The 24,138-nt window shown below is 36.8% G+C and overlaps 1 protein-coding gene across 10 annotated transcripts in view; it reads right to left on the bottom strand.

The window, feature by feature from the left end:
• The window catches only part of ARID1B (AT-rich interaction domain 1B), a 425,150-nt gene that overhangs the window by 292,286 nt on the left and 108,726 nt on the right, over nucleotides 1-24,138 (bottom strand). For all 10 annotated transcript variants that reach the window (XM_081944091.1, XM_081944094.1, XM_081944097.1 and 7 more), the window contains exon 4: nucleotides 1,490-1,600. In XM_081944091.1, coding sequence (XP_081800217.1) covers nucleotides 1,490-1,600 — 111 coding nt within the window. The remainder of the gene's footprint in view (nucleotides 1-1,489; nucleotides 1,601-24,138) is intronic.

Genomic DNA, 24,138 nt, shown 5'->3' with positions numbered 1-24,138 from the left:
ATGTATATAAGATGAGAAGTAACTTAGAACTGAGGAGAAATTTCCTGACAGTTAGAACAATTAGTCAGTGGAACAGTTTGCCTCCAGAAGTTGTGAATGCCCCAACACTGGAAGTGTTGGATAGCCGTTTGTCTTTGTCTGAATATAATTACAAATGAGTCTCAAAGAAATATAAAATCAAAATGTACTTGATAAAGATAATAATTCTCTACTTAAATGCCCTGATAAAGCTTCAATCTGGAAAGATTCTTCATCAACCTGAAAGATCAAAGTCTAATTTCTGATAGGAGGATATTAGCCATAGAAGATTTTGAAGACTGAACATGCAAATTTACTATCAAGACACTGATATTAATAAAGTATAGAAAACTAAAAAAAAAAGTAAATAGCTATAGAAATCCTGAATTTTGGTAAGTAGGGATGTTTATTGTCTTCTCCAAAGCATTACTAATATTTTACTATTTTGAAAACAATGCTATTCTTAAAAGAACTAAATATAACTATTACCTACATGAACACTCTCAGTGGGTTGCTCTTATAGACTTGAATTTAATTTTAAACATTTTGACATCCATATAAATCCCAACAAGTTTAATGAGCCTTACTTTTTAATCAATGGTATTAGTTCTAATATGTGTTTCTACAAAGCAGCCATAAGCAAACTCTTTGGATTACAATGTAAGTTTACTATTAGTATATTACATTTTCCAAATTTCATCATCATCACCATTGTACTTTTCTGAATAACTCTAACAATATGGATTAAATAACATATTGTTTTAAAATTACGTAAATTTTGAATATATTGCCAGTCACATTCAAATACATTCAGCAAAATTAATATTGTAATTAAGAGGTGACAAGAATATTCATATGGTTTTTTATCCCACTTATTCATGTTTTCAATATTGCTTGAATATGATATGCTGACATGATACACTACAAAATAATTAGGTCATGCTGTCATAGCGTGAAAAACATGGTTTGTACATATCCACAATAATGATCTGTGTCTGAGATTCATCCACTAAAATGTATTAAGAGAAGCACTAAATTCAAGCAATGACTGTTTGAGATATAAAATATACAGCAGAACATTTTATAAAATTATATTTTGTTTTAAAGCATAAATGTTTAATATTAATATAGTTTTATACTTTTCTGGATTATAAAGTTCAACAGTATCCATAAGCACATCAGAAAGGATTATTATTCTGACATAATTAAAATGACTTAAGCATTTATTATTATTTAAAGATTATCCAATATTTATTATATAAATATTATGATATATTAAAACATAGCATAAAAATAACTAGCTTTCTTTGGTAATTAATTTCACAATAAATACATGCATGTAAATAAAATCCAAGGATAATTCTGATATTGGAGCTCTTGAAATAGGAGAAAACATTAAATGTAAGTTTTACTAGAAATTATTATTTTCAATGTAAAGTATGAAACTATCAAATGGCAACAAATTTCTTACTGGTAAACTTGAAGGCCTCTCTTGTTGGATTAGGGTCAGTTCTTCATGGTTAGGTTTGTTCTGGGTGACTGGGGGTTGAGACCTAGTTCCATAGCCTTCCTGAGACATTTCCTAGATAAAATATACATTTACATGTTAGTAATAGGAAATACTAGCAATGATAAAGGAAAGAAAGGGAGAACAATTAATTATAGGACTGATCAAGTTCTATGTTGATGCCTTTCCACCCCCCCTCCCCACAATTTCAACTAAACCTCAGTATACTCTCTATTTGCTTTGCACACATATTCAGTACATACAGTACAGTGGTGGGCTGCAGGTGGTACGCCCCGGTACTGGTGCACCGGAACCTGTCCGGAGCACCGGGTATCTTTCCGATACGGTGCTCTGAAGGGCCCATCCGCCCGCCCAAGCTCCTTACCTGTCCTTTAAGCCTTTGGAGCTTCCGCACATACAGCACCTACGCAACGCTCCACTGAGCATTTGGAGCCTTGCGGAGGCGTCACAGGCAGGTACGACGCATGCCGGGCCCCTTTCCAACCGTACCGGTTGGAACGGGATCCAGAACCCACCACTGATACAGTATATACATGCTATAGCTCTAAAGAAAGCATCCTATAGATTTCAGAGTGCATCCTATTTGATTAAAAACAAGTTGTAGTGACGAGAATTTAATAGCATGCCATTTGTTAATATTGTATACAGGTTCAATTCAATTTAACTCTAGAGCAAAGTCAAATTATACTGCTTGGGGATGGAAAAATATAAATGAACACTGAATAGTAAAAATGGTTACTAGATATTGTACCTCTGCTTTTTCAGAAGATTTTATGTTTTTCTTTTTTTTTTCTAGCAGAACAACCAGATTCTGTGACAGCTTTGTTCCCTATGCCATCTGTCTGCTAAACTTGCAAGATTCATTTTTCTTGCCATGTACATGTATCTAGAATCTAGATTGTGTGGTTTTTCTGTGTCATATAATATATGTGGGTATATGCTCATTCATTCATTCATTCATTCATTCATTCATTCATTCATTCATGTTTATGTAGTGTATATTGGAGGTGGTGACCCTTTGAGAGCTGTATGCAATGAAATTTCATTGTAATGTATGCTGATTGGTCTACATTCAAAATGACAATACAGTTATTCTAAGTCTTTAGCAAACTGAATACACGGGGTGGGGCAACCATTGGCTAAAGATGGAACTGCTGCTCCAAGCTTGATATTGTCTTCCCTAGCCATTTTGTTAGAAAATTGTATAAGGCTACTTTGAAGTTGTGGGAAGAGAATATTTTATCTTTCTATAACTATATATAACAGCCTCCTTCAGAATAGTATAAATATCAGAAGACTCCTGAATTAGCATTAAAGGAATAATCAAAGCACCATTAAAAAAAACAATAAATTAAATGTTTAACAAAATTAAACAGAACTGATTTGTCCATAGCACATGAAGTAGATCATGCAGCCTTTAGGATAGATAAATATTCCCTATATTTCTGTCACAATCCCTCTATGATATTGTCTTAAGAGTGCAGATTGGGGTTTTAGGAAAGTTCAATTTACGTCTGTGTGAATAGATGTTATTTCTACAGTGGTCTAAATCAAACTGCAAAAATCAATCTATGTCAATGGGATTTATTTGGACTACAGTATAATATTCAAGTGGAAGTCAGAGAAATAAAAGAACAACCAGGCTTAACTTCCAAGAATAAAGGATAACTTTTTTCCCCATTCCCTACAATCGTATACAATTCCTGGAGACTGCCTGGATGAATTTCTGCCATTTTCCTGGCAAGGTTTTTCAAAAGTGGATTGCTACTGTCTCCTTCTTAGGGCTAAGAGAAAGCGACTGGCCCAAGGTCAGCCATCTGGTTTTGTGTCTAAGGTGGGACTAGAACCCATGGTCTCCCTGTTTCTAGTCTGATGCCTTAACCACTACATCACATTGGCTCTTGAGGATAAATCAACATAACTTTAATTTCAAAAGGAGATGAGACTTTATTGTTTGTTTATCTTTCTTCCCTATTGGTTAATAAATTATTACTTTAATTTCTTTTTCTCTCTTGCCTTTTAGTTGGTAATTTTAATAAACAACTGAATGGAACAATTATTTTTACATGAATCATAATTAGCATTGAAAACATGGAAATAATTTTTAAACAGCACTTTCAACAGTTATGGCATTGCTTCTTATTGGTATTCTGTCTGGAGAGGCAAAATGAGTTGATCAACTGATTGGCCTTCTGCCATTACCACAAGACTAGCTGGTTAAAGATTTGCTGTGTGCATTAAACAGGTACCAAGAGAAGATGGGAAAGGCAGTGAAAGGTTCTTAATCTTTGAAGAGGGGCTGCATTTGGAGATGGATTTCCTTTTCGGGGAAGTTGGTTGAGAAGGTAGCTGTTATGACAGCTTCTTAGGATCTTGGATCATCAGGATTCTGACCTGATATGGGATGGAAACAACATTATTTACACTTTTTGATGATCTCTGCTGTAGGCAGGATGTGGGTTGTGAATCCATCCTTGCCCTATTTGAACTCAGGCTTTTAACCATCAATCTTGGTATCCTTCTCATTGGCTTAGAAGATTGGGGTTGGGTGGTGCGATGTTGTGAGGTGCTTATGTTGATCTTTCCCCTTTCTTGATTGATGATGATTGGCGGGGATAGGTCTCAGCTCCTACTGTGTGGGAGGAGCCAAAGAGTTCCATGTTCTCTCCTGCTTGATTTAACAGTTATATAAGGCTGCTGTGTGAGGTCATTCATCATCACGATGTGAGGTACCAGTATGTTAATGATACCTAATTACATATTTCTGCCCCAGCAAATAAAGTGATGCCAAGAACATCACTTAATTATCCAGGTGTCTATGGAGATTCTCAGTCATCCAGGTCATGGTTGTCCCAAAGGCCCCTTTTTTTCAAGATGCAACTGGACTTTCTTGCTTTTCTTTGAAGATGTTTTGCATCTCAACCAAGAAGCTTCTTCAGCTCCGACTTCCCCACCATCCAGTCAGAACAGAAGAAACTTCTTGGATGAGAAGAAAACCATCTTCAAAGAAAAACAAGAAAGTCCAGTTGCCTCTTGAAAAAAGCATCTTTGGACATCTTATCCTGATGAGAGTCTGAATGGGGAACAACGGACTTCAGCTGAAACTCAGCAATACACAGTAGCTTTGGGGTCTAGGTTTTAGGACTATGCCATTTTTGGTGCTCGATGGGGTTGCACTGCCCCAGATAGACCCAGTATGGGATTAAAGCTCTCCCAGATGTACGATATCTGCTCAAAGAGTACATAGCATTTGTGGCTAGAAGGATCTTTGCACAGCTTCATGTTGTGCATCAACTGCACCCAGCCTTAGATTGAGAGATTCTGCTCAAAATCTCTCATGCCTTGGTCACCTTCAGATTGAACTACTACAATGTGCTCTATATGGAGCTGCCCTGGAAGCTTCAGCTCGTGGAAAAATGCAATACAGCCAGTTATGTGTGCTCCCACAACATGAGCTGCTTTGGCCACAAATCTGATTGCAAATCCAATGCAAAGTGCTAGTTTAAAACCCTTCATGGCAGGGGGCTAATTACCTCTACTCAATTACATCTTCCTTATTGTATCTGTCCATTGCACTGGATCTGGCAGAGAAAGCACGCTCGGGGTACCATTTTCTAGGGATTTGATTTTGGTGAGTCTGGGAGATGGGTTTCCTCTCCGTGATTTCTGCATCATTATGAGACATTCTTCTCCCCTCACACAAGTCAAGTTAGCTCCATCACTGGTAACATTCAAGAAGTCCCTCAAGACCTTGCTATGTCATCAGGATTGGGTGTCCCAGAGAAATGGCAATATTCTTAAAATGGCTCCACTCTTATGGTTGATATATTTACTTTCTCCATGTCTTGTAGGTTTGTATATTTTAATTTTTAATTGTATTTTAATTGTCAATAATGATTATTTTATACTCTGTACTAATTGTTTTTATGTATTGTTGTTTTAGTTTATTGTTGTACTGTCGAAGGTTGCCCGTGGTGAGATGGGCAGCCATATAAATTTAATAAATAAAAACATAATTTATTATTTATTTATAACATTTATTGGCCACCCATCTTATCTCACTCGCTATTTTTTATTATAAATAAATGAAATAAAAATGTTACCAAAGGGTTCCTCCAAATGCAAAATATAAATTTGTATTTTTAATCATCACTGTCTTCTCATTTTGACAGATTAAGAGAAATAACAATTTTTGTTCCAATTTAAATGGAAGTTTAGTGCAGTCAAGTCAGCTAATAATCATAGTTCAGTTTAGTAATTTCATTTATTCTGATTGCTAGCGTAAAAATGTCAATTGCAGTTTCTATAATGTAAAACAGATAGTGTTGGATTTAAAAAGTTGTAATGAAACTAATCAGCTTCTTTTTTGACTTCTATTCTTCTTTTAACTATGTGCCAAAAATAATCTTAGAAATCCAGCTTTTCCCTTTGGTTATCACCAGTTAGGTTTAAGAGTGACAGACGCTGATGGATGAGTGATTATTAGTTTTGATCACCCCCTCTTCCTCCTCCTACATTGACACAGCCTTCCTGCTGGGTAGGCTAGCATGATTTAAATCAACAAATGGCATTCAGCCCTCCCTCAGTTAAAAAGCAAGATAGCTTTCTAGTAGGCCAGTGCTTCTCAAATAGTGGGGCGGGCCCCCCAGGGGGGGCGCGAGGCTCCGTAAAGGGGGGCTCAGCTCAAATTATTTTATATATTTTTGTTTTGCAGGTTAAAGTTTTTTTTAATATTGTGTTCCTTTAAATCCTGTGCTCCTTTAAATCTTTTCTGCTACAGTTAATAAAGCTATTCTTTGTTGTAAATTGATCCACATTTCTTTCTTTTTTTATTCTCTTATACGTTAATAAGGATACAGTGTTATGCAGAGGTGTACTTATAACAATTTTATAGACAAATGATACTATTTACAGTCGCGCGGGGGGGCACAAAATGTTTTCTTCTTCCTAGGGGGGGCATGACAGAAAATAATTGAGAAGCACTGTAGTAGGCTAACAAATGAGCAACATTTTTCCCCTTTAAATTTACATCCAACCTCAGATAATAGTGTCTCTAATAAACCCTCTGCAACATTACAATGGAGTTGAGCTTAAAGTTTGAAAACACGCAGTCAAAGTGGAGAGGAGAGAGACAGTGACAAAGAAAAGGATTGTAGAGGTAAAGAACCAGACCTATATTCTGCATTTTTCGTAGCCAGTTCCTAACATGGAGAGGGAAAATAGTTTAGATTTAAAAGCCTTACTAGTAGTCTAAGAATAAAAAAAATCATCAGATGATAAGTTAAGACTTAAAGAATACTGCCTTTAACAATAAAACAGCATGAATTTCTATGCAATATTAAGTGCAGAGTCTTGTTACTACTTGTATTACAGTGTAACCATTTCCTAATGCATCTCAGACTATTAGCTTTGTAAAATATGATCACGAATTACATTGTTATCCTATTCCAGGCCTCACATAAGTATTTTTGCATTGCCATTGAAGACCAATTCATTTAAACTGCATATTGAATCAGATCCCTCCATTAAAATATACATGTGAATTTCTTACATAATTATATTGATTTATTTGTTTAAAAGTTACATCACCAAATATTTTGGAAATAACACATTACATAGATTTTCTAACTTGTCTAATTTTTGCTTGAGAAAAAAAAATGTTTTTACTTGGGTGAAATATGTTAGAAAGTGAGAAGGCTTTGTATTGTACAGCAATGCTACTTTAATCTAGGTCAATTTTCCACAAAAGTTCTAACAGAAGAAAAATACTCTCAGTAAATTCAATCCAGTAAACCTATCAATTTTAACTGGAAAGGGCATTTAAAAGTATGAACACATGAACCCATACTGAAGAGGTCCTGTTCTTTATAAATGGCAAATTAATCATCTACTTATTAATTATAAATTATTATCTACTAAGACTGTATTACTTTTACTCTTCCTTCCTAGTACCTTTCTCTTTCACTTATGACTATAACCATGTTGCTTATATCTTTAAATTTTATATTATCTTCTTTGTTTCCTAGTATAATTTGATTGCTTATTAGTAACTTATGACTATCACTAAGTGTTGTATCTTATGATCCTTGATTAATGTATTCTATTTTATTTTTCTTTATGTACACTGAGAGTATATGCATCAAAGACAAATTCTTTGTGTGTCCAATCACACTTAGCCAATAAAGAATCTATTCTATTATAAATAAAGAATAAAGAATAAAGAATCTATTCTATTATAAATACTGGGAGCTGCTGATCAAGCATGCTTTTTATAAATCATTTTCCCCCTTCCAATTTTGCCTGGTTTATCTGTCTTTCTGTCATTAAATATTGGTATGTGATTTTAAACATGTTAAGACCAGGGATCTTATTCGCAAGTAGTAAAGTTGTAAACCTCCGATGATGTTATTTGTTTAGAAATTGCTATGTCACTAGAATACAAGAATACTTTTGGCAAAAAGAAATGAGAAGCCAAATTAGAGGACATGGCAAGCTGGATAATCCTGGTAACTTCTGGTGAGGACAAGGTGAGCTAGCCGTCCCTGAGGGACAGGGATGATATTACAGCACACATTATTAGCTGGAGAGTGGCTCCTGTATTGTGGCTCTGCAAATCTATCTGGAGAAAGGAAGGATTCTGAGGTAGCCCACATGTACTCTATACAGCTCCTCTACAACTCTACAACTTCATTAAAGCTACTTTAAAGTGAAGAGATAGCATAGGCATCTGACATCAGATTTCCTAAACCAAGTTTGGAACAACAGTATAACCTCAAAGGATAGACACAGAATTTCAGTCTTAATGACATTTGGAAATTACCACTTTAGATTTAATTCTTGATTGGTGAGGACATAGAAAAGGGAAGGATGTATGATAAATATATTATATAAACATATATACAAGGATGTATAGATTTTTTTTTGTTCTCATGTGCATCAAACTTGCAGAGAGGCAGATAAATTTGGATGATAAGTACAGGCTTTAAAGTACTTGGCTAAAATTTGCATTCAGATTTTCTCTATTTTGGCAGACACTCACAGACTCATCAATTATCAATTCTAAAATAGCTGAAAATGCAATTTCAGAATGCATTATGAGTTTCTTTCCAACTAGGGCACAGGGCACAATGCACAGGAAGCAACATTCTGTAAAGCCACTTTAAAGTGCCTGCAAGAATTAGTGGCATAGAAGCCCAAGTAAACAAATAAGCAAATAAATAAATAAGGTTTGAAAAACATAGCTGTATATTCTTCAAATCGCTATATTGCAATCAACAGGATTTGGAGGGAAGAATTGGTAAAAAGCAGAAAGATGAGATTTAAAATATGATCCATCTATTAAATAATATGGTACTTGTGTTTTACTTTTATAAAAACCTTTAGGATAAAAAATATGAAATGGGAAATAAATTAGTTCAATTAAAGGATGTTGTTTTCTTAGGAAATAACTCGGCAAATACTTCTAAATAAGATCAGACAAAAAAATACTATACCTTACAAAACGATCATTCACATAATTAAGTGTGCTTATCCAACTTAATATAGCATTTACAAAATTCTGATTTAATAAATTATTTACAGCCTCTATTTCAGAATAATACACAGAAGATACATTCATGAATGCTGTCCAGAATTTAGAATTAACCCTACATAGTTGAAAGATTTGGCAAGGATATTATTATTATTTAAGTTTTAATCTTCAATTTGATTCACGGTTTGGGATTGGTAAAAACTTAAAAGTTCAAATCTTAACCAAGGACCTAAGAGCTATTAAGGTAGCATCTGTGTATATAGGCAGTTCTGAATAGGGTTTGTTTTTTTCTTGCAAAGTCAGAATAGTCAGGTTTAATAAGTTCAAATTTTCCATGTATCTACAGTAGGCGGTGCTTTCAATATTGCTTCAAGGCAGTGGTGGGTTTCAAATTTTTTTTAGAACCTATTCTGGAGAAAGAAAGAAGGTGTGCGAGAAAGCAGCCCCACTGCCCAAACATGTGAAGGAAGGAAGCGGCAATTTCCTTTGCCCTTGGCTACGCGCACCTCTTTTCGTTCTCCGCCTGCCCGAACGAGTGAAGGAGGCAGGCAGAGAATGACCATTGGCTTACCTGAAGGGTCGTTTTCTGTGCAATGCGAGGAGAGTCCAAGCATGGGTTAAACTCAGCCAATCTGCCCAGGACTGAATTAAAACCACGCCTCTGGTGTTGCCTGGACTGCCAGTTTTTTCAATGAAGGCGTGGATCTGTACGCATTGAAAGTACAAGAAAGTCCATAAAATGTCCAAAATATGTATTGAACAGCTGAGAAAGACCCCAGGGTGGGGTTGGACTCTCCTCGCAGTGCACAGAAAATGACCCTTCAGGTAAACCAATGGTCATTTTCCTGTGCGCTGCTTGGAAAGTCCAAGCATGGGACATACCCAAGCTAAATGTCACTAGGGTGGGAAGCTGATGAGTCGAAGGTCTCTCCACTGGTATGAATACCCTGTAGGACACGCCTCCCAAATGCCCCCTTCGCAGAAGCGAATTTGTCCAATTTATAGTTCCAAACAAACGGAGATAAGGAAGTCGAAGTTGCCGCCCTGCAAATCTCCTTTATTGGTGCCTGAGTCGCCAAGGCTGCATTGGTGGTGGTGCTCCTAGTAGAATGTGTGGTAATATGGCATGGCACTGGTCTGGATTGCAGGACATGAGCGAAGGCAATGCATGTGCGCAGCCAACGTCCGATGGTAGAGGAAGAGACTTTGCGGCCTTTGGATGCAGGTTGACATGAAGAGTGACTCAGAACGTCTGAACGTTTCTGTGCGCTTGATGTACCTATGTCTTGAGCCCCTCAAGTAGGTCAGGGGGAAGTTCAGAGGAGTGAGTGTGTGCACCAGCGCGTCCACAGGATGCAACTTCAATAAGTCCTCCAAACTAGCACCTACAGTGTATAGCTTCCTGTCACTACCACTGGGGGTGGCAAGGGTGCCAGGTTGCGCCCACTGCCTCTGTACTACATTTAGGAACAACTTTGGGAGAGATACTTTTTCCTGCAGTTGAACCAGTTCCTCGAAGAGGCCCTCACTGAGGTCTGTGGAATCTGGAGCTGTCTGGTCAGGGGTGGAAGACCCAATCGGGTCGAGGCTTTAGCCTTACCTAAGACAGTTTTGAAGCTACCATGTTTGAACAAGCCAGCACATGCAGGCTTGTCAGGGACAGCACCTTCATCCCCTGAAAATTCGGGCATCTGCCCTGGAAGGATGTCCTCCTCCCAATCCGACTCCCCGCTGTCCAGCGAAGAATGGGGCCTGGTCTGCCCTCTGCAGGTCAGAGGGACCTGGGGTAGGCCTAGGTTTCTGTGCGTGCTTGGCCTTGCACTGCATGCCAGCCTCAATTCCCTGATTAATGGCCCTGGCAATGACCTCCTGCATTTCTGTGGAAAGCTTGGGGCCCCGATCCTCCTCGGGGAGGGCCCTTTTCGGCAGTGGGGGTAAGGCCAGCTGAGGGGCTAAGGATCCCACTGGTGCGACCTCCTCCTCCTCCTCCAGATGGCAATCAAAGAGGTCAGCATGCTCAGTCACCGAGGGCCAGGGGGAACCTGCTGTGACCAAAGAAACCTCATGGGAGAATTCCTGTTCCTCATCCTCACTGTCTGAGACAGGAGGGGTGGGCCTGACGCGATCCATCAGAGAGGCCTCTCTGGCAGGCTCCTGAGGGGGGACTGTGGCCTGAGAGAATTGTTTCTCCAGCGCCTTCTGGTGGTGTAAGGCATCCCTGCCCTGGCCCTGCTTCCAGCCCTGCCTGGAAGAAGGCAACATTTCCTTAAGAGCTCCCTAGCTGCCCTGCCAGCTTGCCTGGAGACATTCCTGCTAGTAGAGGGGCCCAGCTGCTCAAAAACCCCGGGACCTTGCTCTGCTATCTCTGCCTGGTGGGCCCCTTGCAAAGCAGTAGGTAGACCTGAGACTGAATCACTCACCATCTGGTACCACAGCAAACAAGAGGCTGAAGTTCTCCTGCAATGGAGACAATGAGGCCACAGGGTGAAGCCGATAAAGGAGGGGGGAAAATTCCCTGGTGCGAGCTAAACTGCTCCCAGCACCAGTGTAGAAGATATCTGAAGGGGTATGACCAGGAGAGGTCATAGAAACCCCCTTAGCCACTCAGGCTGTTTGTCCGGCTAAGGAGCAGACCTTAGCCAGACAAACAAAGGCCAAAAGGATTTGGACAGGAAAGCTCCCTGATGTAATCTGTGCAGAGCTAGGCGAGCCGGCAGGCTATCTCCACAAAAGCACACCCAACAGTAAAGAAAAAAGGGCCGCAGCTACAAAAAACGCCCCCCAAAAGTCCTTCGTGACAAATTTAGACCTCAAAATGGCCACTGTGCCAAAAATGAAGGTCCAAAATGGCCACTGCGCCAAAAGGAAGTTCCAAAAGGAAGCTCCAAAATGGCCACCATTAGCAAGGAGACTCCAAAAACCTCTGACGCTAGCAGTGAGGGGCTCTAAATCTCTGCTGGCTGAGGCTGCAGCCTTAAAAACAGCCGATTCCAGATGCGGCGGACCTGCGGCGATAGCGTGGAGCTCTGCATGCCGACCATGTGCTCCTCACCTCTGATAGCCTGATGGACAGTAGCAGGCGCCCCGGCAACCCCAGGACACTTGAAACTGTACTGGTGAGACAAAAAAGGAAAAAACTCACCAAGCCTGCTCTCTGGGAAGAAAAAAGAAAAAAAGGTAAAAGGGAGAAAAAGTTTACAGCAAAAACAAAAAAAGAGAGTCCAAGCAATCTGCCTAGAACTGAGAGAAAATGAAAATGCGTCCACCGGGCTTTGACTGAATTGAAAAAACTGGCAGTTAAGGCAACACCAGAGGCATGGCTAAAGTTTCAATTCAGTCCTGGGCAGATTGGCTGATTTTAACCCATGCTTAGAGAATCTAAGCAGCGCATCAGAAAACAAAAGGAGGTCGCGTAGCCAAGGCAAAGGAGCCTGCCGCTAGCTTCCTTCAGGCAGTGGGGCTGCTTTCTCAGAGAAAGAAAGAAGGTGTGCGAGAAAGCAGCCCCACTGCCCGAACGTGTGAAGGAACGAAGCGGCAATCTCCTTTGCCCTCGGCTACGTGCACTTCCTTTGATTCTCCACCTGCCTGAACAGTGAAGGAGGCAGGTGGAGAATGAAAGGAGGTCATGTAGCCGAGGGCAAAGGAGCCTACCGCTTGCTTCCTTCACACGTTCGGGCAGTGGGGCTGCTTTCTTGCACGCCTCCTTCAGTCTGCCCACCAGCGTTCAAACCAAGCTGCCTCCTATCTCCCCACATGGGCGCTCTGAAGGGGGAGGGAGGGTCTCTAACAAGACTTGCTTTCCTTACCTCGCGGTGCAGTTCCGGGATTGTGGGAATGGGATTTTTTTTCGCTGGTAGGGGCACATAGCCTCAACCCCTGCCTTTCTGCTGCCTCCAGTCCAGCCCCACGCAATCTCCCCGCCAACTCACTGACATCTGAACACTATGCTGGACGGCCTCTCCTTCGCATCCTGTTGCCGGCTGCAGCTGCGTCTGGGCAGGTGCTGCACCCCCAAAGTGGTCACATGGCAGTGGCGGGTGGGCTGCTGACCATCCCAGGGCCCGCCTGGTTTCTTCTGGGGGGGGCAGGCAGACGGGCAGCATTCCCCCCACCTGCCTGCAGCCTCGGCTGGGCGGGCAAAGGAAGTGGGTGGATGCGGCAAGCATGGTATGGACAGGCGGGGCAATTGAGCATCGACCGGGGGGAACGAGCGGGGGGTGGGCAGGCTAGGAAAGGGAGCATTCTGGTCCGGGGCCTCGGGAAGAAGGGGAAAGGGAAGGCACCCTAAATTTCACCAACCGGTACATACCGGTTGAAACCCACCCCTGCTTCAAGGGTTCCTATTATATTAATGCAACCATTGATTTCTTCCTCCATAGTCGCTCAACTTCGATGTCACAATATTTTGTTATGTTTTCTAGCTGTTCTCATGACTTTTCGAATACAGGTAAGGCATATTTTTACATAATGACCAGTGGATTAATTTAGCAACTAGGTCATGTCTAGTTTTGTTGCACTCATATATTAAGTGTGAAACAGTTTCAACTTTGTCATTGCAAAGTTGGCAGTTTGGATTGTCAATGGATTTTTGTATCTTCGCTTTCATGGCATTAATTTGTAGTGCTTGTTCTTGAGCAGCAAGTATTAAACCTTCTGTTTCTTTCTTGATTGTTCCCATGTCAAGTTGTTATTACATTTTCCTTCAATGATTTTCAAGTGCTGTCCATGCAAAGCTTTGGTTTTCCATCCATTTAATCTGTCATCCAGCGGTTTTTCCTTATATTCTGCCTTTGTTTCTGTTGTTTTATAATGTTCTCTGTTTTCACAGTCAGCAGCAATTTTTCTGTACTTTGGTTCACATCATTCAAACTCCATTTTCCTTCCAGAGGTTTTTTTTTTTTTTGCTTTCACAGAATTGGTTTACAGTGCTTGTTCTTGGGATCATCATCAGCAGCAGCATCACATTTCCTATATACTATATTTAAATTGTTTCTATAGCTCCATACAAAAATAAGTAAAACCACAGTTTGGTATCTTTTAACATGCCATGGCATTCTCCTATTTGGAAAGACCCAAATAGGCAAACTTTACTCTCTTCAGAACTGAAAAACAGTATAAAACACTTTTCTAAACATGCTTCAGATGCCTGTAAATCACAAAATATTATGAGGACTGACATATTAGATGAAAAAAACTAAACAAGTAATAAACTTGTTATCTATAAAACTTTTATCTATAAAAACTGCCATTAAAAATCATATTGTCTTCTTTGAATTAAGCCAGTATTATCAAATTCTGTATTTTTAGCAACAGCATCCTAACTTTTAAACAGAAGTCCTAGGTGAAATTATAGAAACAATTAATTTCATATGACAAAAAGAAAAAAGTGATATGATTAAGTAATATATAAAAGTGATAAATAAATGAAGTAACTACTTGTCTCATTTTTCCAACTTCATTATGAAGTATACAAATTAACAAGTAACATGGGAAGTGATATAAATTACTTTTCCATAACAATATTTAATTCTCATTATACAATTGTTTTAGATATTTGCACAATGTTTATAAAAATAAATATAAAGTTCTAAATAATGCCTTGGTAATGGCCACACTTGGAATACTGCATTCAGTTCTGGTCGCCACGATGAAAAAAAGATGTGGAGACTCTAGAAAGAGTGCAGAGAAGAGCAACAAAGATGATTAGGGGACTGGAGACTAAAACATATGAAGAACGGTTGCAGGAACTAGGTATGTCTAGCTTAAGAGAAAGAAGGACTAGGGGAGACATGATAGCAGTGTTCCAATATCTCAGGGGTTGCCACAAAGAAGAGGGAGTCAAACTATTCTCCAAGGCACCTGAGGGTAGAACAAGAAGTAATGGGTGGAAACTAATCAAGGAGAGAAGCAACTTAGAACTGAGGAGAAACTTCCTGACAGTGAGAACAATTAATCAGTGGAACAGCTTGCCTCCAGAAGTTGTGAATGCCCCAACACTGGAAGTCTTTAAGAAGATGTTGGATAGCTATCTGTCTGAAACGGTATAGGGTTTCCTGCCTAGGCAGGGGGTTGGACTAGAAGACCTCCAAGGTCCCTTCCAACTCTACTATTGTAGTGTATTGTATTGTAAATACGTATATTCTAAAGGATGATGATGTGAAATTTCTGTGTATCATTGGTACTTTTTTCATTCAAAATACTCCTACACATATTTCTTTTTTGGTTAATTCAGAATCTTTTACACAGATTCTTGGTTACCACATAAATGGGAAACCACTAAGAAATCTCAGAATTGTAAAATTAACTAGAAAGTGTTTTTTTTTAAATCCCAGAAAAAGGAAAATGATGAACAATGGTTCAACATCCACATATTTTTATTAATTTAAAAATAACATTACAAAGTAACATCTATGTCTAAAATTATCATGACATTAAGGGGTACACATATTTCATATTGCTATAGATTCCTTTGGAATGGGCAGCCTTTTTCAAATCTAATAAATATCATTATCATCCAACCCTGAACAGCAGAAAAATGAAACGCTTTCTTCAAAAATTACATTTCAGAATGTTTAAAATGCACAGCATACTGTGAAGAGAGAGAAAAAAAACCAGTACAGTGATAGCCAAAAGAAACAAAAGAATGAACAGGAAGTCAGTATGCCTTAGGTTGCTCCTTTGCTCAAAACCAAGTTCCTAAAGCTGTATTTCATTAAAACATGAGTCTCTGTTGCAAGAATTCAGAAAAATAATTGGTTTAGTACCTAGAAATATAAGTTTCCAATTAGTTTATCTAATTCTGTTTGTACAATTTAACCACTGTCCAGGTCAACTTTCCAGTGTTTCAAGAAAGTTTTCCCATGACTGTTGTATTACAACTACTAATGATGTAAGGGATTCCACACTTAACATTCATAACATTGTATAATGACCAAAATATATTAAGGATACTATCATGCATGTCCTCTGTGAATGAAATTTCTAATTTAGGAAAATCATAACTGAATAATGACAATACATACGTAGAGTATGTCTATTTCATTTTTAAAAAGCACAGCAATCCATCTTCAGATATAATTTAGAATGTCAAATATTCTGGGCCACAAAAATTAATATAGTAGTTCTTTTTTGTTTACTAAAGCTAAGCACAACACAGAAAAAAAAACATTTCAGTGTTTTAAAAAATCAACAGGGAAGGGGCAAAAAAAAATCAACTGAAAGAACACATTTCATATTTAACTAAAAATATTTTATCGGGCAATATTCAAGTCTGTAAGATCAATATGAATGACAGGGGAGTTTGCTAGGGCTACTTTCATTTAATTTAACATCTACCAAATTGGACAAATATTTTACAAAAATACTTTTTTAAATAAGTATTTTAAATATACTTATTTAAAAACATTTTTAAAATACTTATTTTAAAAAACACTTAAAAACACTTAAAAAGACATTAATGAAATTAAATTATTTCTGAATTAAAAGAGGAAAATCTATTAATCTTGAAGGAAAATTTGTTATAAGATTTTTATATTTTTCTTTCTATTAAAAAATTAGCATGGCAATTGTTGATCTGAACTATTTATTTGAACTATGTATGTGCAAAACTTACAATATAATGTCCAAGAACATTCCAGAATGTTCCATTTTTCCTCTGGCTCATGCAAGTCAGCCATTCTAGGATGGTCTGGATACTTCTGGAAGTTAATTCTCCAAACTGTAAATAGTTTGTGATGTTTCCCAACATTGGGAAAGAAGGTAAAGTACACAGTTACATAGAGTTACATAGATAGAGGATGGCAGTATTTTCCTAGATAGAATTTTCATCTATTTTTATTTAATTTGAGCAATTACTTTTCAATTTTCTTTCATTTCTATCTCAAAATATTGGGAAACTACACTGTTAACTTCTGGCAGTTATGTCACTAAAAGCCAAGGAATGATCAGAAGAAACCATGGGAGATTGGCACAAGGGAATCCAATGCCTGTAATAATACAGTAGTGTTCTTAAAATCATTTGGAACTATTGATTTTCCATTACTGTTTCAAAATGTCCAAATGTTATGAAAAGGAAAATCATGAGAAACTTACAATAATTAGCATAAATTACATGTTACGATATAACATGGAGAATAAGCCCTTTTACTTTAGATAGGAAAATAATTTGAAAAATAATGCAAGAGTGCAAAAAGAGCTGGAAATTTTATGATTTATTTGTATACATTTTTCATTGACTAATCACACACACACACACACACACACACACACGAAACACAGGAAAGCCTATTCTTAAAAATGAAATACAGAACCACTTGTTCTTGGGTAATGTTTGCGGTAATGTTCAATACCCTATCTTTCCTCTTCATATCAATTTAACCATTTGATTTTATTGTAATGTATATGAGTTATTACAGCAATATGTAAGAACACTATTGCATTAGCATTTTCTTCCTCCCTCCCTCTTAATAAAAATATGGATTATATATCTATATACCTGTATCGATTGGATTCTATGTGTTTTAATAATAAATTTTAATGAATTCTACATATATATTCTCTTCCTTATACATATTCTTTTCTGGCTTTTGTTTTTTGTGCTAAATGTGAAAGACACTTTTAATCGCTGAGAGTACCCTTATGGATAAACCAATGTGTGTGTCTGCACACACATAAAACAAACAAAGACACACACACAAACACACATATGCATATCAAATTAAGATAATTAAAAGCCTGAAATTACAAGCTATGAAAACATAAGTATTGCTCAAATTTGAAATTGACACTGTAGCACTGTTTAAATATTAGAATTTTTTTTAAAAAAATAGCATGGGGTTATCATAATACAAAATGTGATTCTTCAATGTTCTCTTTTACTCATATGTAGACTGTAAGACACATTCTTCCCCCCAAGTGCCATATTTGCTGGAAGTCCTTGAGGAAATACTTTCGTCTGATCCGCACGAGACAGAACTAGAGTTGAAGATTCAAAAGTCAGCACTATCAATCAGTTCAGGAGCTAAACAAAATTACAATCTCCAGAGGGTGACAGCTTTAAGCTATCTTGCTGTGCAAGCAGAGAATTTGGGTCTCAGTGCTCCACACAGCAGAACACTCCATCAGCATGCCTCTGCAAGTGAATATGAACCCCAGGGCTCGCTCACATAAATGAGGTCATAGCACTGCCCCAAGCTTACAGCAGAGTCAAACCACTGCTGATGCTTTTCTGAATCAAGCAAAAAAGCAGTTCCACAAACAGATGGTTCCTCTGGCTAATAAAGCTACTAACTCAACGATGTTAAATTGCAAAGAAATGTATTTAGTTTCTTCTCAGGAATTTATTTATAAACAAATAGGCATGGAGAAATGTAAGACAGGCTTCCAACAAACATCTTTCTAGTTAAAATATGCCGTTATTTTTTACATGGAATTAATTATAAAGCTTTTTATGTGTGCAAAACCCAATAAGCTCTAGGATTATTAAATAACATGGTTATTTTTAACATAAAACTAGAATAGGTTTTCTCAGTTGCCAAGGATAAAAATATGGCTGAAGCCATCAATGTGTAATGTGTAGTTTAACACTATACGCATCAGTGAAGATTCTGCTCTTTTTATGCCAATTGTTTCTTCTCCATATTATTTAATCCAGTATGAGACTTGAACTGAGTTCAAGTCCTCAGTCAGTGAGAGAGCAAACTGGGTGGGTGAGAATCTATAACTATTCATAACCTTTGTATATGAAGTTTATATTATTATTGTTGTTGTCGTTGTCATTGTTATTGTTGTTTATTATAATATAATATAATATATATAATATATATGCATTATATCCAATTTTTCTCTATATTTTATTATAATATATATAATAAAACATAGAGAAAAAAATGGATATAATGCTATCATAAATTTTAAAAACAACCATATAAATGGTTGTGAAGAAATCCTAATATTAGTACTGTACCTTTCTACCATTATTTACGTGATGAACTAAGATTACTGAGATATTTCCTTACCTAAAGAGAGAATCAGAAACAACCATGGGCCAGGCAGGCAAAAAAGCAGTGGGAGTAGGATTGATTTCTGACTTCCTGCTAGAGTTCCCCCATTGGCTTTACAAGTTGATTGAAAATTATGATCGCTGGCTAAGCTCCAGTTGCCCTACGTTTCCAAGTACAACTATTCAGAAGTTCCTTGGAATTTTAATTTCACAGGAATCATAAGTCCCAGATTTTGGAGATATTCATTTGAGGTACCTTGCTTCAAAAATGTTGTGCTATGATGCACCCTTTTGTCTAATTAAGCGTAACAAATAGACAAGTGAACTGAAGAATTTTAGGTCTGTGTGTGTGTGTTCACTTGGAAAGGAAAACAAGTGTACATGCCAGTCAGCAGCATGATGTCTCAATAAGTGTAACCGACTTGCTACTCTTAGATAGACTTGTCTTTCTACTCCAGCACAAAAACCCTATGATGTTGTTGTTATGCCGAGGAGAAGAGACAAGGACAAAACAGAAAGAAAAGCACAAAGTAAAGAAGGATGTATGGAACAGAAAAGTGATACTGTACTTAGTATAGTTATTCCCCCTTGTAAAATATATAAAAAGAACAAGAAAGAATTAGAGAGGAAAAAAACATAAAAACTTTTGAAAAATGAGAAAAGAAAACATCAAAAGTAATCTTTCGTAAACTTTCTGTATACAGATTCTAAGAAGAGAAAATCAACACGAAAAATTTAATAACACACTAGTTGTTTCTGCAAGATAATTGCTTTTTTCATTAATCTTCTAAAAAAAATCTGAAGAGACATTAGAAATAATACTGCAGTTCTTTTATATTAAGTATATTTTAATAGTTTGGTTAATACAATGGATCTATTACTAAAAAACAAAAAGGACTTTATGGAGGACAATCCATGAATATTGCTGAACAAGGCTGATATATTATATTTAAGAATTTACTAAAAAGCTTCCAGGTCTTGAGATAGGATGGTTGTGGACCTTTTTAGTTACATTTGGATTATAACTGGGTATATTGTTCTAGTCAATCATGGTTTCTTTATAAACCAGTATATTGTTTTTTCCTCAGGAGCTGGGGCAAAGATGGAGCTCAGCCTGTGGTGTGGCACTCAGGTCTCAAACCTGGGCTGCCTGCTTTCCAGCAGCGATGGCTCAGCAATTAAGACACTGGGATTGTTGGCTGGAAAGTCACCAGGTTCAAGACCCGAAGTCCACATGATGGGGTGAACTCCCATTCTCACCCCAGCTGTTGAAGAAAAACAATATATAAAAAAACTGTGATTGACTAGAAATACAATATACCTAGGTAGCATGCAAGTGCATGTAGATAAATAGGTACCACTTCAGTGGGAAGATAACAGCATGTTGGCCACATGACCAATGCTCACTCAATGGCCTTGAAACAGAGATGAGCACCACTCCCTCTAGTTGGCAACTACTAGTGGATTAAAATCCGCAGGGAATCCTTAGATATTGGAAGACTGGCTATCAAGTCATCCCTAATGCTTCTTTTCATTAAATTCCTGCAACCATTTTTCATGTTTTAATTTCCAGTCCCCTAATTATTTTTGTTGCTCTTCTCTGCACACTTTCTAAAGTAGCAACATTTTTTAATATCATGATGACCAAAACTGGAAGAATGAAAAAAATTATGATAAACTACTGATTCAGAAAAAAAGTGCAAACTAAGCATGAGACTCTTCTTCCGGTTTCTCTTTAAATAGGCAAAAATATACTTTTAATTCCCCATTTTAACTCATTTTTCAGCAAAATATTTCAAGGAAATTTTTCCTTGAACATACAGATACATACACACATACATATATACAGGAGAGGGGGGGGGAGGAGGGAGAGACTAGGTAAGGTGTTTTTCATAAAAATGAAAGTTGTGTATGTGTTTCTTCCAAGTAAAGAAGCTTTTAATATCTGATTTTAACTATTTTGTTTAATAAAAAAAAGTGACAACATATGTATTACTAATAATTCCTTCTGTTGGGAATACCTTTACCAGATTTCATATAGATATAAAGAATTTATAGAAAAGTAAGGGGTTTTTTTTCTCAATGAATTATATTTCTCCTTCTGGGGATGCAAGGGCAGTGATTGCCAGGTATTGCAGTAGAAGCTGAAGATAATTTTGCTGTTTTTTCCCCCCAATGGAATATGTCAGTTGTTTCTAGGTCACATCAGTGAATAACACAATTTAGGATCATCCAGTTTCCCAAATAATCTGACCTCTTTTTAAATTCCGTGAAATATTTCAGGCATAAGATGAATCTGACACATACTTCTATTTACAACTGAGTAATAAGTCAGGTACGCTACTTTATCTAATTAAACAAATGTATGCATCCAATTATTTTCGGCTCAAGTTAACTTGAAATGTCACTTATCCTCATTACCCAGTGGAAACCAAAGTGTTTCATAAGCCAAAAAGATCCCCACCAAAATTTTATAACAGTTCTTGCTTTTTGAATATGAATATTAATCATAATTATTATCATTTTGGTAATAGTTGTTCATATTAAACCTATCTGCTATGTAGTTTTAAATATTTGCTTTCTGTGGAGAATATCACTAATTTTGGCAGGATTAAACAGCCAGGAAAAATCATTCATTCTGAAAGAATTGTCCCAAAATATGTCCTGTCTCAATTTCCTTTTACAGGGCAGTGGTCAACCTATGTTATTAAACTGAAAATCAAACAAGCATTTAAATAAACACCTAGATTTTGTTGTACTATATTTTCTACTCTTTATTGATCACAATAATGAAGTTCTTTGTACACCATTTAAAATTCAACCAACTTCAAGATTCAGTAAATAAATAGAAATAAAGAAACTAACTATATCCTGCCTTAGTTTAGAGCTATAATTTCCACATAGGCTTCATTGACAATATTCTTATCTGACAAATATTCTTTAGAACAAAACAATCTCATTGCAATACTTTATTAAACTAATTAACAGGTTCTTGAACCAACATCTGAATGTTAAGCTATTAATGCTACTGAACTATAAATGGCATTGTCTATGCTCTTGCAGCAAAAATCTTACAGAGAAAATATAATTCTATCACTTCAGAGATTTAACACATATCTTGTGAAGTCAATATCCTCAAGCAGTTATAGAATAAACAGCTATTTTAATTAACTTTTTCTGGTTTAAATAATGGGAAACAGATAGATGACTAAAAATAATTAAACAATAATAAGGAAATGTTTCTGCACAAAACATAAACCATAGATATTTGATTCTTGCATCTTAACAAGTGTTTACCTTTTAAAAATGAAAATGCACTTGAAGGTGTTTTCCTTTTTTAAAAAAACCTACAGCTTTCAAACTATGCTTGTGCAATGCCTTTCAAACTACACTACTTTTAGTTTATTCTTTTATTGCTTTTAAAATAATGATAAACAGAAAAAAATCCAAACCAAAAGTAAAAATACATGCATTGTCAAATAAAATAAAAAACTTTAAAGTGTTTAAAAATGAAGTGAAAAATAAAACAAAAGAAAAAAGGTATATCATTTTAGTTATAAATAGTTCTAATTCATAAAATTGTTTCCATAACAATATTGTATATGATCTACTGAACCAAGGGGGAATATTTAACTGAGAATCTAATAAATATCCTCAAATAAAGTATTCAACTCAGCAGCACTTTCAATACCAAAACTTTTCCAAATATTTACTAAGAATCAGTTAAAGATTACTTTGTTGCAAAGTAACAAAACAATTAATACTGCCGTCATGAAGTTACAACTTGAAAGTGCCCAGTTCTAACAATGTAGAAATATTCATGAAAATAATATGAAAGATTGAACATAACTCAATAGTTCAAATTACAGAAATAGCCAAAATAAATTTGGAAGTGCTTCACTGTGTTTCTTGGTTTGTTTGTTCCATTATTCACACTACAAATATACATCTTCCTGATAGGAGCCATCTTTGTCAAATAATTTAAGATAGAGGATAGCAAATCAAACATCAACCCCAAACCTATGCTACAATTTCTGATGTCAGAAATACTTCTCTTTGCTAGTTCCACCGAGTTGACTCTTTATTCTCCTTTTACTTTCAATACTGATCACATGTTGAGAAGTACAAAAGCAATTGGGGATTTTAGAAGGTGAAAATTGTCTTTAGTAACTCTAGGAATGACAAAGCATGTTCCAAGACTTTTTTTTTAAAAAACCAGACTTCTTAAAAGAAAGAGGAGGAAGAGGGAGAAAGAGGGAGGGTAGCATAGGTGGTATTCAGCAGGTTCTGACCAGTTCTGGAGAACTGGTAGCGGAAATTTTGAGTAATTTGGAGAACTGGTAAATACCTCTGACTGGCCCCGCCTAGTCCCAGCTGATCAGGAGGAAATGGGGATTTTACAGTATCCTTCCCCTGCCACACCCACCAAGCTACGCCCACAGAACCAGTAGTAAATTTTTTTGAATCCTATGTTATTAAACTGAAAAGGGTCAGGTTGTCCTAACATTTCATAACTTTCATATATAGTCTGTTTGATAGTGAAAATGTTTCAAACTTTCAGCAATGCAGACATTCATTTTTTAGTGGTAAGATGATATAAGTTCAATTGAAAGAAGGATATTTATAAGTTTAAGCAAACCAGCTTTCATACAGTTAACAGATTCTACTTGAAATTTGTAATGTAGTCTTTGGATCTCCCAAAGGTACTTTTCCAAAAGACAACTGGACTTTCTTGGATGACAAGGGAAAAAAACCAAAAAAGTCCAGTTGCCTTATGGAAAAGTACCTTGACCTGAATGATTGAGAATCTCCACAGACATTTTACCAGCTGGATCCAAATTTGTATTCAGTGACATTGTTCCCTAAAAAGAGCATTTGATCTCAATCTGATGTCTTGAAATCCATCGTTTGTAAACAAAGCCTGAAACTGGATCCAACTCAACTGAAGAATATCAGATGTTTTTCACAAGATGTAATGAAAACTTGTTAATTTTCACCAATTTCTCATTCCTCATTCAGCCACCTGAAAACATTGCTTAGAGAGCTGAAGGTTCTCTTGAG

The sequence above is a fragment of the Natrix helvetica genome, assembly GCF_964273705.1.
Source record: "Natrix helvetica genome assembly, chromosome: 2".
In the NCBI taxonomy this organism is placed as follows: Eukaryota; Metazoa; Chordata; class Lepidosauria; order Squamata; family Natricidae; genus Natrix; species Natrix helvetica.
Note: the sequence above shows the minus strand (reverse complement) of the source record. Positions and strands in the feature narration are given on the sequence as shown.